Source organism: Danio rerio, chromosome 10 (assembly GCF_049306965.1).
Source record: "Danio rerio strain Tuebingen ecotype United States chromosome 10, GRCz12tu, whole genome shotgun sequence".
In the NCBI taxonomy this organism is placed as follows: domain Eukaryota; kingdom Metazoa; phylum Chordata; class Actinopteri; order Cypriniformes; family Danionidae; genus Danio; species Danio rerio.
Window position 1 is genome coordinate 38043426 of NC_133185.1, and position 18144 is coordinate 38061569.

The 18144-nt window shown below is 33.9% G+C and overlaps 1 protein-coding gene across 11 annotated transcripts in view; it reads right to left on the bottom strand.

Moving 5' to 3' along the window:
- The window catches only part of cux1a (cut-like homeobox 1a), a 254392-nt gene that overhangs the window by 141585 nt on the left and 94663 nt on the right, over positions 1-18144 (bottom strand). For all 11 annotated transcript variants that reach the window (XR_012386449.1, XM_021479404.3, XM_021479403.3 and 8 more), the window contains exon 3: positions 5537-5584. Coding sequence is in view for 10 of the 11 variants with exons in the window: in XM_021479404.3 (XP_021335079.2) it covers positions 5537-5584 (48 nt within the window). In the remaining variant the exon portion in view is untranslated. The remainder of the gene's footprint in view (positions 1-5536; positions 5585-18144) is intronic.

The following is an 18144-nucleotide window of genomic DNA, read 5'->3' on the forward strand; positions in this document are numbered from 1 at the left end:
TGGCTGGTAACTGGTAAGAGATTGAGAAACACTTAGAGCAAGTTATTCAGAGCAGCATAATCAAACCTAATCAAACTCGGTTTGATATCACGCAACAGTACAACTAATTGAGTGAATTACCAAGGAACATTAGGTGTAACTCTTTTAGCAAAATACAGCCTCCATCGCACTGAAATAGACCATAATTAACTTAAAGAATTTTTTTAAAAGGCTGGGCTCGAAACGAAATGCATTCAGAATCTTTCTATTACTATTATTATTATTATTATTATATTTTAGGTCTGTGCTGCAGAGGGCATTTGAATATCTGCCTGCTGTCATATTGAATGGTAATGCACATTACTTATGGAACACAGCACCATGTCCCACTTCTCAGCTATCAGCAATGGGCACTAAGGAGACGCGTCAAAAGAAGCACGGCTTCATTCCCTGAGAGTCAGTAGTGAACTCATATTTCATAGCAGTTTTAAACAATCAAAATAATGTGATGACATTTGTGATGATTTAAAATAAAATGGTGTATTTTTCAAATGATAAATGTTTCTTCAAAAGATAAAATAAAATGAATCAAATGTCAGCTAATCTTTTGGATCTTAGATGGACGGATGGGTGGATGGACCGGCAGATGGATGATGGACAAGCAAACAATTAATATGTGAACAGATAGATGTAAATGATATGACAATGGATGGTTGGACTAAAAGATGGAAAAACAATTGAACAATGGTAGAGGTTTGACGGATGGATAGAAAAACAATTGAATGATGGATGAATGGATGGATGGATGGATGGATGGATAAAAAAGCAATTGAACGATGGATGGATGGATGAATAGATGGATGGAAAAGCAATAGAACGATGAAAGGATGGATGAATGAATGGTTGGACAAACAGACAGACGGATAGATGGACTGAAGGATGGATGGACTGCCAGATGGATGGACTTATGAATGGATGGACTGACATATGGATGGATTGATGGATGGAAGAAAAAATAAATGATGGATGAAGAGATGGATGGATGTATGATGAATGGATGAATTGAATATTGCATGGATGGATGGAAGAACGATCGAAGAACTGACAGATGGATAGATGGCTGGATGGATAGATCGATGGACTGACAGATGAATGGACTGGCACTTGGATGGATGGATGGATGGAAGAATGATGGAAGGACTAACAGATGGATGGATGAATGGATAGATCGATGGACTGAAGGATGAATGGACTGACGGTTGGATGGATGGATGGATGAAAGATCGATGGATGGTAATGGTAGGACAAAGGATGAATGGACTGACAAATGGAACAATAATTGAACGATGGATGGATGGATGGATGGATGGATGGATGGATGGACTGACAGATGAAAGAACAACTGAATAAAGAATGGATGCATGGAAAAACAATGGATAGATAGCTGGGCGGATGGATAGACTGATGAATGGAAGAAAGAGGGATAAATGGATGGAAAGATACACAATGATGGATGGACAGATGGACTGACAGATGAAAGAAGGACGGACAGAGGATGGATAGTATGACCACTGTATATTGGATAGCTATATGATGGAAGTACAAAACAATGGATAGATGATGGAACCAAAGATAGATGGATGGATGATAGAAAATAACAAATGAAAAAAACAATGGGTGATGGATGATAGAAAAGTAGATGGAAAGATTATAAAACAGAACAATGAATGACAAAACCACTGTTAGAACAGTTGAACAATGAATAATAAAAAGACAGAAAGAATAGTGGATGGATGATAGACTGGTTGATAGAATGATGAATGCATGGATGGACGATATGGATGGTTGGACAGAAAAATTGATGGAGTGATAGAACAATGAATGATAGAACGGATGAGTGATAGGCCAACAGATAGAAATATAGAAAGAACAATGGATGACAAAATGATTGATACAAGGATGGATGAATGGATTAAAGACTTTAAAAAAGTATCAGAGCTGCTGTCGTCCCGTTTCTGATTTCCAAAGCAGTCTTCAAAAAAACCTTGTTATGCCTTAAGGTTGAATCACCAAACAAAAATTCTCTCTATCCTTGAGTGGTGAAACTCAGGAGTCCATCATTCAAGCTCTGCCCAGAACAAATAGACTTACCTGGCACCACAGAGCGAAAACATCATTAGGATTTCGCTCTCATCCGACTGACAGAAATAAAAGAGCGGGACAGCAAACAGCGAGAACATATCAAAACTGTCTGATCTGATTAGACGCCGACAAAATATGGAGGGCTTTGCACAACACAAGCAGACCTCAAGTAAAAAGAGCAAAAAAAAAACAAACAGTCTCGTGATATACACTGCTGTTAGGGCAGGTGGGCTTTTTAGACCGTCGAGACTATAATCAGAGCAGAAAAGACCATCTTACTCTAGATGTCTACACTGTTAAGCAAACAGGCTTTTTTCTTTTCTTTTTTTTTACAAGGAAGGTTGTGAGATTAATTGGTATGAGCGTGATAGAGTCATATTCGCTGTGTAAAGCCATGAGGAGAATGCAGTTTAACAGTAGTGCTCTCTGGCCGCAAGCTGAGCAGCTTCATCACACTGCATTGATTAAATAACTGTGAAACCTTCAAAGGTTTTCCTCATCCTTACATAGAGCTGTCATTGAAGTGTAAAAATGTATCGTGATACATTAAATGAATAATGTATCGAATGCAAATAATCTTAGACGGACGGACAGACAACCAACAAAAGAATGGTAGGATGGATGATGAATGAATGAATGAAAGGAATGGATGGATAAATGGATGATGAATGAATGAATGAATGAACAAAAGAGTGAATGGTTGGATGGATGGATGGATGGATGCATGGATTGATAAATGGATGGATGAACAAACAATAGAATGGATGGATGAATAGATTAACAAAGCAATGGATGGACAGATGGATGGAAGGATGGACAAACAAATGAATGGCTGCATTGATGGACAGACATGGATGGATAAAAAAGGAATGGATGGATCGACAAACAGATGGATGCATGGATAGATGGATACATGGATGAACAAAGGAATTGATGGTGGATATATGGATGAATGGTGGATGAATAAAGGAACGTATGGATGGATGGATGGATGGACGGACGGGTGAATGGATGAACGAACAATGGAATGGATGGATGGATTCATGCATGCATGGACAGATGAATGAATGGATGGATGGATGAATGGATGGATGGACAAAGAAACGGATGGATGGACCTACAGACAAACAAAAGAAATGATGGATGGATGAACAAAGGATTGGATAGATGAATGAATGGATAGATAAACAAAGGAATGGATGGATGGATGGATAGATAAACAAAGCAATGGATAGATGGATGTATAGATGTATGGATGTATGGATGGATGAACAAAGGATTAGATGGTTGGATGGATGGATAAATGGATGGATGGAAGGATAAACAAAGAAATAGATGGAATGATGGATGGATGAACAAAGGATTGGATGGATATACAGGAGATGAATGGATAAATGGAACAATAAAAGGATGGATTGATAGAACTATGAAAATGCACTGATTGATAGGAGGATGAATGAAATGATGGAGGGATGGATGGATGGAAGAAACAACAAATGAATGAATGGATGGATGGATGGATGGATGGATAGATAGATGAATGGATGGATGAACAAAGTAATGGATGGATGAATTGAATGGTAGAAGGATAAAATATATAACGAAGAAGGATGAATAGATCGATAAAATATTTAAACAAAGCATGGATGAATAAAACAATATAGAACAACGATAGACAGAAAGAGGATGGCAATACAGAAACCATGATGCTTAAAGTTCAAAAAAAATTTTGGGACCACTTTCATAACCAAACTTTAAAATATGATCACTTTTTACAAAAAAACCTGAGCACCCCTCTGCAATTGGCTGGTCAAACAAATAGCCCTGCCCCCAAACTCACACTATTGGTTAAGCCAGTGCTGCTATTGTTCAGCAGCATGATGTGCTCAAACAAACCTTGTGGATCAAGGTAATTATTTAAACACAACATACAAACTTTAAGAGTTTAAGGTGCTTTCACACCTAGACGTTTGTTTCGAAACCTGTCTCGTTTACCCAGTTAGCGCAGTTCATTTAGCATACTGTATGTGAATCCCACAATCGCGCTCAGATCTGCGCCAAAATAATCAGCATGATTTAAATGAACACTGGAGCTGATCGTTTGTAGTGAGAAAGCAATACGATCCACCGAACTAACGAATCAGGCAATATAACAGTGTATTACGGTTATGTAATAGGCATATATACGGCAATATGAATGATAACTATGAGTAGGATGGGATGTCATCATTCCGGGTAAATGTGCATTTCATGTCAAATACAAAAGTGAAAGTGAACTGTTATCCATTAGAAAAATTTACCAAAATCTGATAATTTTTCCATATTTTAATCTTATGATATTTTGTATTAGGCCTATTGTTTTGTTAATTTCTGCACTGACACCTCGAAAAAAAAAATCAACATTAATCTGCTTCATGATCACACTGTTGTCTCGGTTCATCTGTTACTTCTCTTTATAATTTAAGCCTATAATGCATAATTCTAGCCATCGTTGCTATAAATAGATTGATTGACTTGATAGATCGATTTTTACGAAACTTGACAACTGAAAGGAGGCCATGTCTGAGGAAGTCTTACCTGTTTTTTATTTATTGACGATGTCTGTGGGTGTCAAAATTAAAGTGCACCTTTTCGTTGATAATGTCTCATTCCTCATCATCATGAATTAAAATAACCACGTTTGACAGCTGAGTGGCATCCTCTCTATGGAACTCCATGAGGAGAGTTTACCCATATGTGACTTTTTTAAAATTATTTAACTACCAAGAAGAAAAATTGCTACAATTTTAGCCCGTTTCGGAACAAAACAATCAATCTACAAGAGTGAAAGCACCCTAAGATACAGTTAAAGAATTATTAGCCCCTCTTTGATTTTTTTTTCTTTTTTAAATATTTCCCAAATTATGTTTAACAGAACAAGGAAATGTTCACAGCATGTCTGATAATATTTTTACTTCTGGAGAAAGTCGTATTTGTGTTATTTCAGCTAGAATAAAAGCAGTTTTAATTTTTTTTAAAAACCATTTTAAAGTCAAAATGATTAGCCCCTTAAATCTATATTTTCGATAATCTACAGAACAAACCATCATTATACAATAACTTGGCTAATTACCCTAACATGCCTAGTTAACCTAATTAACCTAGTTAACCCTTTAAATGTCACTTTAAGCTGCATAGAAGTGTCTTGAAAGATATCTAATAAAATATTATTTACTGTCATCATGGCAAAGATAAAATAAATCAGTTATAAGAAATGAGTTATTAAAACTATTTTGTTAAGAAGTGTGCTTAAAAAAATCTGCTCTCCGTTAAACAGAAATTGGGAAAACAAATAAACAGGGGGGCTAATAATCCGAAGGGGGCTAATAATTCTGACATCAACTGTAAATTAAAAGTCGAGAAAAAGACGACTTACCTCTGCTTGGAAGCCCTTCAGCAAAGGAGCTATCTGTTTACGCAAATCCTGCAAGAGAGAAAGAAAAACACAACACAAAAAGTTACATTATTACCTTAATAACAAATATTTTTAATTCTAAATAGTAAAATAAACAGACATAATCAAACTCAGCATTTATTTCAAGTGGATATTAGGATATTGAAAGCCGAAAATCCCAAGCATCTGATCACAGATGGAGTAAATAAAAAAAAAATGGGGGGAAAAACACACAGAATATATTCAAATGGATATCTTAATTTATCAAATGTCCCAGGGCTGGTTTTGTTCTCATGAAAAGAAAGGGGAAAAAAAAAAACACACACACACAGCAAGTGCACGCACATGTGTATGCGCACACGCACACACAAATGCTCTCCTCCACAAAAGATATCACCTTGTGCTGCTCCTGACTACAGGCAAAGGACAGTGTGTGCTTAAAGGAGTGTGTACATATGCATACTCTCCCGATATGCCCTCATTTTTTTCCCCTCGCACGACTTCTCCATGACTCAGTCCCCTCCAGAGAACAAAAAAAAAAAACACACAAAAGCTACATGCATGCATACGTGTACTTGGGCTGAAGCTAAAAGAATGACATAATTACAAAGATTTACAACTGTAATCTATTACCAAATCATCTTGTCAGAGTCACAGATAAACGAGTTGCTTTTCAGGCTCATGTTTCTGAGTGATATGAAATTTTCATTTGGGGGGGAAAAAAATCATAAAAAGGAATAAAAAAAAAAATCTGCCTGTCGAAAACAAGCGGCGTCTTTGTTTGGGGTTGGGATGTCAGCGCACCTCCCCTCCTCTCGCGGGGCCCTTACAGTCGAGTAATTTTGATGCCGTGGTATTAAAGTATATCAGATTAAGATGAACATCAATGCTTCTTTCATTTGAACATAGGGTGGGTGTTTCAACATGAAATGACATTACACACGGCTGTGAATAAATCTCCCGGCCGGACAAAAAGCCCTCACATTAAAAGTCGGTATAGGAATGCCTACCACGCACAAACACATTACTGAGCGCTGGGGCCGAATAAAACGGCGCCCTGAGTGCTGTAATCGCCAGGACGCAGGCCATTACGCCACTGCGGCATAGAGATATACACATCATTACCAAAGCCGCTCGCGTTTCATTAGCAGTGTAGGAGTCGCCATAGCAGATATATTTAATATAATGGGCAGGACAGAATTGGATTTTACAGAAAAAGTAACAATAAAAAAAATGATCCTCCACTTCAGGCTGTCCGCCGCAGCTTTCTTTATGCTTTTGTTTTGTAACTAAAATTAAAATGAGTACATTTGAGATAATGCACCTGTCTTTATAACTTTAATCGCAACACTTTTAACTAAGGGTCATTAAATAACTGACTAATATGTTATCGTTTTTATTAATTGTTATTGCTCATTTTCCGTAATTATTAACGTATTAGTAATAGCACTTTTCAACTAATGTGGTTAACAATTCATAACAAGCCTTCAGTGTTAAGTGTTGCCAATAAAAATAACTATAAAAATATATTAAAACAAAATGAATTATGTTTATGTTATTCATTCGTTCATTTTCTTGTCGGCTTAATCCCTTTATTAATCCGGGGTTGCCACAGCGGAATGAACCGCCAACTTATCCAGCAGGTTTTTACGCAGCGGATGCCCTTCCAGCTGCAACCCATCTCTGGGAAGCATCCACACACACACATACACACACTCATACACTACAGACAATTTAGCCTACCCAATTCACCTGTACCGAATGTCTTTGGACTGTGGGGGAAACCGGAGCACCCGGAGAAAACCCACACGAGCGCAGGGAGAACATGCAAACTCCACACAGAAATGCCAACTGAGCCGAGGTTCGAACCAGGGACCCAGCAACCTTCTTGCTGTGAGGCGACAGTACTATGTTTATGTTGACTAATTATAATTGATTTAATAATTTTAAAAAGGGAAGAGTTTTTTTATCGTTTTCTAGAAAAATGTTTCATGACAGGTTTTCATATAGCTTTCTCTTAACACTCCCATCATCTGCAATTGGTTGGTCGGTCTAGCTAAAAGTCCTGCCCATACACCATTGGCTGAGCCAGTTCATGCTGTTGTTGGGAGAATTAAGTATTTCATTTACTAATTATTAATATATATTATATAAGTTGCCTTTATACTGTAAGTTCATATTTTGTAATAATTAACGTATTAGTAATAGTACTTTTCAACTAAAGGGGTTAAGAATTCATAACAAACCTTCACTGTTAAGTAATACTAAAAATAATGACTATGAAAATGCTAAAACAAAATAAATGACATTTATGCTAACTAATGATTAAATAATTATAGAGCGAGAGAGACTTTTTAAAAATTATTTTCTGAAAAAAACGTTTCATGACTGTTTCCATACAGGTTTCCCTCAACACTCCCCTCATCTGCAATTGGTTGGTCGGTCTAACAGTCCTGTCCACACACCATTGGTTTTGTTTTGTGGGTCGAAGTGTTGAATAATAATGAGGATTTTAAAAATGATGTGAAACTAAAATTAGTAAATTTGAGATAATGCACTTTTCTTTATAACTTTGTCACAGCACATTTAACTAAGGGTCATTAAAGAAATGACTAATTATTACTATTATTACATTTGTTACAGTTTTTATTAATTGTTAATGTTCATTTTCTGTGATAATTAACGTATTAGTACACTGAAAAAATTATTCAGAAATAACTCCTTGGATTTACTCAATTTATTTATATTAAGTAGCTGTAAACAATTTATTTGGGCTGAATTTAAACAGACAAATTAAGTAGAACTTTATTAAATTTAATTTGTTTAAATTCAACACAAATAAATTTTTTGCAACAGTTTTGCAGACATAATCTTTTTCAGTGTATAGTACTTTTCAACTAATGTGGTTAACACTTCATAACAAACCTTCAGGGTTAAGTGTTGCCAAAAAAAATGACTATGAAAATATTAAAACAAAATGTTTGGATTTGTTAATGTTGAAATTGATGTTAACTAAGAATAATAAAATTGTATTCATGTTAACTAATTATTACTGATAATTTCACTTTAACAATTTTAAAGAAATCTGGTTAATAATTTTCTAGAATAACGTTACATGACTGTTTCCATACAGGTTCTCTTTAACACTTCCCTCATCTGCAATTGGTTGGTCGGTCTAACTAAAAGTCCTGCCCACACACCATTAGCTGAGCCAGTCCATGCTGTTGTTGGGAGAATTAAGATGCTTAAACTAAGTATAATGTTTTAAATAAGTTGCCTTTATACTGGTATACTTATATAGGTTTAGGGTTAGGTCTTGACTTTGTCATTAACTTTGTACCAATTGAGCATTGCAGATCCTGTGATGTGACCATTACAGGCATAATGTGATATCGATGGCGAAATGATATATCGTGCGGCCCTAGCATATACACAATAAAATCAACATTTTGATGGCCAACAAATATCTATCATCCAGCCTGCTCAATCATCAATACTAAACTTCTAACCTCGATACAATAGTAGAATCAACACTAAACTAGCACCTGCCAGCAAGTGCAAGACTGCTAGTGCTTCACAGTGTCTACACACAAAAACGTCCGTCAGGTTGACATCAATAAGCAGGTAACACGATGACGAGGCAAGAAGTCTCCATATAAAGCAGCTGACGTCTGCACATCTCAGTCATGTTCGGCGAGAGTCTGAGAGTGCGAGCAGAAAAGCAGACAGAAGCGGCGGAGGGCAGCTTTGACCCCACTGCACTCTTCATCTTCCCCGAGCGAGCAGCTGGGCCTCCTCTCTCTCTCTCTTTCTCTCTTCCTCTCTCTCTCTCTCTCTCTCTCTCTCTCTCTCCCGCCCGCACCGGCTACTGTACAGATGACATTTATGTAAGTGCCGCACCAGAGGGGCCCACGTGACCAGGAGGAAACATCTCTCAACATCTGGTTTCAACATAATACTGCAGGCCTGGCCAAAAGAGAGTACCCCCCCCCCATCCTCCCCCGTCCAACTTCAGCAGCTCTGCACATGCGATCACAAGCAGTGCATAAAAATACATTTAGATTGTTAGCGAATGGATAAAAAGCGCGCAATAAAAGTAAATCTCCAGGACGCCGGCCAAGTTGGAGCGATGCACAAGTCGTTGGTAAATCCGGAGGGGTCTGAAGACGGAAATACAAGCTGTTGGGCTACTGTGGTGTAGAGTGAGAGAGATGGTGAGGTTAAAAAATAAAAAAAACACACACACATGACGTGACACTGGCTGAACAGCTGAATGAACAAAAGTGATGCAGGGAAACTGTGACTTGTGGATGAGCGAGAGAAGGGGATTTGTTGGATTGGAAAAGATATGATCCTCACATTTGTGTGTTTTGTAATTTCCATTTATATAGCACATTTAATTAAAAATTAAACATTTACATTTAGATATATATAATATTTTAAATATATACATTATACAAATATATAATATTTAAAATCAAACAAATGTTAAGAACAGATAACTTACTTTTTGTTTTATTTCACCCTTTTATTTATTCATTCATTTATTTTCCTTCGACTTCATCTCTTATTTATTAGGGGTTGTAACAGCAGAATGAACCGCCAACTATTTCAGCATATGTTTTACGCAGTGGATGCCCTTCCAGCCGCAACCTAGTGCTGGGAAACACCCAAACACTCTCATATTCACACACTCTTAACTCTACAGCTGATTTTGTTCATCCGATTCACCTATAGCGCATGTTTTTGCGAACAAACAAGCGAGCGAGCGAACGAACAAACGAACGAATGAACGAAAAAAACTCTATTTAACTGTTTAATTTAAAAATTAACAATTAAAAAACAACAACTATTACAACTAACATCTGAAAGGAAATAAAAACTAATTAAAGATTAGTTGTTCAGCAATAATACCATGAAACTGGCTGATATAATGAACAATATTTCTGATTTAAAATATTCAGAAAATCATGCTGTAATTAAAATAAACTAGCTTATGTGATGTATTGCAATTGGTAGTTCAGAATATTTGCACCTGGTTAAATCTAAACAAATAAAACTAACTAAACTAACTAAACAAATAAAAAATATCCAAAAAAAAAAAAAAAAAAAAATATATATATATATATATATATGTATGTATGTGTGTGTGTGTGTGCGTGTGTGTATATATATATATATATATATATATATATATATATATATATATATATATATATATATATATATATTATTTTATAAAAAATAAAATAAATTATTAATAACAAAATAAAATATAAATGAATAAAAATACTAAATAAATAAAATTATATATATATATATATATATATATATATATATATATATATATATATATATATATATATATATATATATATATATATATATATATATATATATAATTAAAAAATATCAATTAAATAAAAAATTATAATCAAAATAATTAAAATATTAAACTATTTAATTATTAATAATAAAATAAAATAATCAAATTTAATAACTGTCAACCACCTGAAACTTTATTAATTTAATTAAAGTAAATTCTTCATAATTTTAGCCAAGAAACGAATGAAGGCCTTTTAGATTTCTGCCTTAACCCTGAGTCCCCCTATCAACAAATTTCCAGACCTTTATCTCAGTGAAAAAACAGCACATTTGGTGTTTTTTTCATCCTCCAAAAGCCAAGCCTGCAATCCTCCAGGGGTCTGGTGAGAGACGCTGCAGTCAATCAAGCACAGACACGTTATTCCACATCCAGCGAAAGCCAGTTTGGCAGATCACACACATTCAGCCTGGTCAATTATTTACCATCAACGCCAGCCTCTCTATCCTCCTCCATTATATAGAGCATCACATGCCAACCCGGTCCTGGCACGTTGGCATCTGGCACCAGGGTGGCATTGCCTCGGTGGAGCTGCGCCAGGCCTGTTTTAAGCCGCTGGTGTCTGCCGTAATGCCAGCTAAGCTCGCTAGGTACGGTGATCAACAGATCGCTTTAATCGTATCTGATAGAATATACACGCGGAGGATTTCGCAAAATGATGGACACCCAGAATTTAACTAAATCCTCCTCTCAAGGCAGATGCAGGTCAGAATCTAGCTGACACAAATTCCTGATGATTTTATGGCTCAGTAGAAGATGGAAATGTTTATACACATGAGTCGGGTTATGTATACATTCAGATGCTTTGTGGAGTTTTGCATTTAAATATGGTAAAATGGGTTAAATAAAGCTGAGAATATACTATTTTGGGTGCAGATTTTGAATGAAAAAAATCTTAAAAACTGTATATGGATAAAAAATTCTAAATAATAAATTAGTAAATAACATGTTTATACAAAGATAGGCACATATTACTTTGCATTTGGACACATTGAAAAATTTTTTTTGATCTATTATTATTGCTATTCTTATATTGTTATTATTATTTGTACTACTGCTGCTGTCATGCAAAATAATAATAATAATAAATTAGTAAATAAATAATAATTAAAATATAAAGATAAATAAAAGACAAATAACAATAATTTAGCAAGTAACTACTAATAAAATCAACTTTAAACATTCAACCATTACATGAAACCAAATATTTTTTCTATCTCCAGAAGAAAAAAATATCAGACATACTGTGAAACTTTCTTTGCTCTGTTAAACATCATTTGGGAAATATTTCAAAAGGAAGAAAAAAATTCAAAGAAATTTTGAAAGGGAGTTTAACAATTTTGACTTAAAAAAAAATTACAAACATAAAACTTAAAAACAAAAAAAAAGCATTTTAATAAAAATGTAAAACAATTAAAATAAATAACATGATACTTGGTAAGTACATAAAGTACGAAAATAATTTAAACACTCCATTATAAAATAAAAATTATTTATATATTTATTTCAACAACCTTTAAAAAAAACTATTCTGGACTATCCTGTCGCAAAATGCAGCGAAAATCCTACTTGATGGTAATAGTTTGATTGCGATGTTTACATGTCTGTGCTGCGCTTCAATAATGCTGCTAAAATCACCATACTCAACGACTTGATCCGATTTCTGTTTAGTTCCATTATAACTTTAGTCAGATTAGGGTAATCAAAAATCGCAGTTTACATAGTAGACTCTAAATCATAGTATTGTCTTAATCATATTAAAATCGGATTATTGGTATTGATGTAAACACTCCTTGATTGACCGATTGATTGATTGATTAATTGATTGATTGATTGTGTCATTTATCCTTTAAAAACCTTGCAGCTGAGTGAATCTCTACTATATTTTCTGCGGCAGACTTAAATCAAGCACCTTCAGAAAGACTAAAGCTTTTAGTATGAGACTTTTATAGAAGTAAGAGTAATGAAATAATGAAATAACGCTCAGCTCAGAGCCTGTAGTTTTATGTTTTTGGATTCTCCAGGAAAATGGCTACCGGCCTGTTCTGCGAGTCGTAAATCTCAGTAAATCCAGCGCTGGAAATGGTGGAAACAGGAAAGCACATGGTATGGTCTGTCCGCTGGCCGTCTTCTCTTGTCTTTCTCTGCCTTCTGGATGCAGAATCTCCATTCAACAAAGGCCAGGAGCGTCACCCCGCTCGTTATTCAAAAGTACACGCGCACACACACACACACACACACACACTCATGCATGGAGAGCAGCCATGATGGATGAGACAAGAGTTGCACTGATAAGAGAAAGGCCGCTGTGCCTCCATTATAGAGGAGGACACACAAAAACACAAACACACACACACTTGAAAACACTGTACAGGAAACAGAAGCGTGGCATTTTACTGAAGGTGGCTGATACCAAAGTGCATCGTCAGCTTCGGTGCAAAAGAATCTGTAATATCAGATATTTTCCACATTCTTCACACAAGAAAGAAAGGTAGCATCGGTGCTTCAGTCTTCAGGATAGAATGAGCGCCCGAAAGCGCAAAAAGAGCGCAAAAAGATGGAAGTGAAATGATTTGACATTGATCATGGCTATGAATGTCTGGGATTCACCGATATGTGAATTGTGGCTGATTTCGATACCCACCAAGCAATTTGATGTTTAAAAGACATCTAATAGACGTCTAAAAAGTGAAATCTAATTGACGTCTAACAGTTGTCCAAAAATAGACTAGAGAGACTTCACATGTGTAATCATTCATTCTTGTGTATTTAATGACTAGTCTAGTTTTGGTTTATAGTTAGACGTCTATTAGATTTTTACTGACAGCCCAAATTTAGCCTAATTTTAGTCAAAATGTCTAAAGTCGTCAATTAGACTTCTTTTAAATTAAATTACTGATGGGTAATTTGTTATATTAGGCTGTCAATAACCAATATATTAATATAAATTTCAATATAGATTTGAGCCTGGTTACAAAAAAAAGGCAAAAATGTACAACAGCCGAATGATTTTGTTTGAAAAGAAAGGTAGCATCAGTGCTTCTGTGTTCAGGACTGAATAAGAGCCTGTTCAGCTGTCGCAAAAGGATGGAAATGAAATGATGTGACATTTGATCATAGCTTATGAATGTTAGGGATTCACCGATATGAAAATTGTGGCTGATTTCGATACACACTAAGAAATTTGATGTTTCACAGACATCTAATAGACATCTAAAAAGTGATCACCTAATTGACGTCTAACAGTTGTCCAAAAATAGACTAGTCATCAAACAGAAAGATAGAGAGACTTCACATGTGTGCAATCAATCATTCCTGTCTATTTAATATAGTCTAGTTTTGGTCTATCGTTAGACGTCTTTTGGATTTTTACTGACAGCCCAAATTTAGCCTCATTTTAGACAAAATGACTGTTTGGATGTCTATTAAGATGCCAATAACCTATATATAGGCTAATATAAATCTCAATATACATTTTTCTGAGCATAGTTACAAAAAAGGCAAATATATACAGTGGCCAACTGATTTTATTTTAAAAGAAAAGTAGCATCAGTGCTTCAGGACAGAGCGAGCACCTGTTCAGCTGTGGCAAAAGGATGGAAATGAATAACATGTGAAGGTTGATCATGGCTTATGAATGTTTGGGATTCAGCGATATGAAAATTGTGGCTGATTTCAATACTCACCAAGCAATTTGATGTTTAAAAGACATCTAATAGACGTCTAAAAAGTGAAATCTATTGACGTCTAAAATTGTCAAAAAATGTACTAGTGATCAAATACACAATTTTAACACACTTCACATGTGTAATCATTCATTCCTGTCTATTTAATAACTGGTCTTGTTTTGAACTATTGTTAGACGTCTATTAAACTTTCACTGACAGCCCAAATTTAGCTTTGTTTTCGCAAAATGCCTGTAGACGTCAATTAGGCTTCTTTTAAACTAAATTCTTGATGGGTAATCTGTTATATTTAGATGCCAATAACTGATTTATAGGCTAATTAATAAATAGCAAGATACATTTTTCTGAGCCTGATCACAAAAAAGCAAATATATAAAGCGGCCATCTTAACTGTAAAAAAACAACAAAACTCCGAAATTTCTGTTTTCGAGAAATTATTTAGAGTGGCGACATCACATGAGCTCTCCCAGCACAGCTCAGCATGACCAGAATACATGTCCAGAATACTGGGCTAAAAACAATTTGCAATGTCATACCAGTCTTGCGTGAAAATACAACTAAAACTGTACCTGACAGTTCTTAAAACAATTTAATCACTAGTCGAAAAAAAGGCCATGTGCAATTTGGTGTAAATAAAAATTACCTTGTTTTTTCTGAACACTACAAGAGGCTAAACTTGCTCATTCAGAAGCGGGAACCGGCGGACGTGCAACAACTTTAATCATAAGGTAAACGCAAAACAAGAGTCTCCATTTGGAGCTGCTTCACAGGACTCAACACTTGTAAACACTTGCTCAACTGGGATTGCAGCTCTCAGTCCTACCCACATTTGTCAGCGCTACCAAGCTGACCAATCACAGAGCTTGGGCTACATGTCGTTGTAACATGTAGTTACATGTTTTTGACAGGTGCACGTCAGCGTCAGCCACGGCGACCTTGCGAAGGCTGCGTCAGACCATACGCAGGCTCTTGACGCAGAAGTATACATGTAACAATTAATTAACATAGATTTTGAACAGTGTAGTACAAATTTACATATAATTTAGCCTTTAAAAGTTACCAGACACCTGAACAAACCTGTACGTATGAACAACACAAATATTGATTCTTATATTAGCGAGCACTTCATCTGTGCTCACCTATTGCCCCTGAGCTTATGTGTGTGTGTGTGTGTGTGTGTGTGTGTGTGTGTGTGTGTGTGTGAGTGTGTGAGTGTGTTTGTATGCGCAGCTGTGCGTCCATGTGTGCGCGTGGGCGTGTCTGTGTCCCCTATTCGGTGCTCCCACACCCTTAAGGTCACAGTCAATTAAAGCAGACGCAGAACAGACCCCCATCGCATTCAGACCAATTCCAGCTCCACCTTCAGACTTACACGCTCTCTTAACCACACATAAACACGAGAGGGACCCGAGCGCCATGCAACCCTCAAAATAAGAGTTGTTACAGTAGGACAGAATGAGAAATAGAGGGAAAATGGAGTATGTATGGGGGTGAGGGGCCCCCGATGGCCCCCGCGAGATGAATGCCCTGAGACGCTGGTCTGGTAATGAGGTCAGGGGACTGTCAGACAGACCCCCAAACAAAGACGCTGTGATCTAGGACCGGACGGCCTCTCAGACACACTCACACACACTCATTCTTGATGGAGGCTATCAATCACACACATCCTCTTTAATAATACACAGCACAAACACCCCGAATACTTGAAAATCACTTCGATTTAATATTATTAGGCTTATTATATAATATAGCAAGTTCTTTTAATAGTTATAATTATTTTATTAAGTAACAATTAAAATTAGCTTTGTGGTTAAGTAAGTTTAATTTTTTGCGCTTTTGTAATTTTTTTTATTTAAAAAAAATCTTTACATTAATTTAGATCTTTAAATTTATTATTTATTATTTACTGTTGTATTTATTTAATTATTATTACTATTTCTTTTATACTTTATTTAGTTTATTTTTATTCTTAATTTTTAAATTTATAATATAATTAATATAATATAATATAATATAATATAAAATAAATTTTTAAATATTATAATATAATATAAGAATTTTAAAAATATTATAATATAATATAAGAAATTAAAATATTATAATATAATTTAATATAATGTAATATAATTTTATATTTTATTAGTTATCAATAATCTATTATTAACAACTAAAATTTGTTTTCATTTTTATATTTTACGTTTGTTAAAAAATATATATTTTAATACACACACACACACACACACACACACACACACACGTATATTTGTGGTTTTGTAAATTTGTTTTTTTTATTTTAAGAAAAATCTTTAAACTTATTTAATTTTTTAAATATTTGTATTACTTTATTATTTATAGTTGCACTGTAAAAACCACGTTAACTTTATCAAATGAAATGAGTGTAGTTGACTCTCAATATTTACTGAAGGTTAATTTTACACAGTGATGAAGGTATTGAGTTATTTAAATACCTCATTATATATAAAGTTCACAGTTATATATAGATATAGAATATATATACATACTATATATAGACTGTATAGATTTGTTTTTGAACTTAAATGTTTTGTTGCAATTGGTTTCCTCAAGTGGTTTGAGCTGCCTTAACTTTTTGGGTTTTACAGTGTGTAAGTATTTATTTACTTATTATTACTATTACTTTTTTATTTTATTTTTAATTTGAAGTTTATAATATAATACATGTTCTTTTATCAGTTTTCATTATTTTAATAATTAACAAGTAAAATAAGTCTTTATGTTTTAAGTTTGCGCTTTTGCGAAATATCTTTTATTTTAAGAAAAATCTGAACATTTATTTAATTAAAAAAAAAATTTTACTTCATTATTTATTGTTGCAAGTATTTATTTGTTTTTATTATTATTATTATTATTTTTCATCATTTTAAGTTCATAATATAATATAATATAATATAATATAACATAATATAATATAATATAATATAATATAATATAATATAATATAATATAATACATGTTATTTTATTAACTTGTATCTTATTAATAAACACTTACAAGTAGTTTTCATTTCGGTTTTAAGTTTGCAGTATTACTTTTTTTTATTGTTGCATTTACTTATTACTATTACTTTTATACTTTATTTATTCTTAACTTTAAGTTTATAATATAAAGTTTATTATATGTTTTTATTAGTAATTATTTTATTAACTAACAATTAAAATTTGTTTAATTTCTTTTTTAAGTTTATGTTTTTGTGAATTATTTTTTTATTTTAAGAAAAATCTTTATATTGCACTTTTAAAATATTTTTATAACATTATTATTTATTGTCGTATTTACTTATTACAACAATTACTATTATAATTTACTTATTTATTTTTGTTCTTTGTTTTAAGTTTATAATATAATATAAAATAATATAATATAATATAATATAATATAATATAATATAATATAATATAATTTGTGAATTTTATTTTTATATTATCTTTACTTTTATTATTTTTTATACTTTTTATTAATTTAATATTTATTGCTGTAAGTAC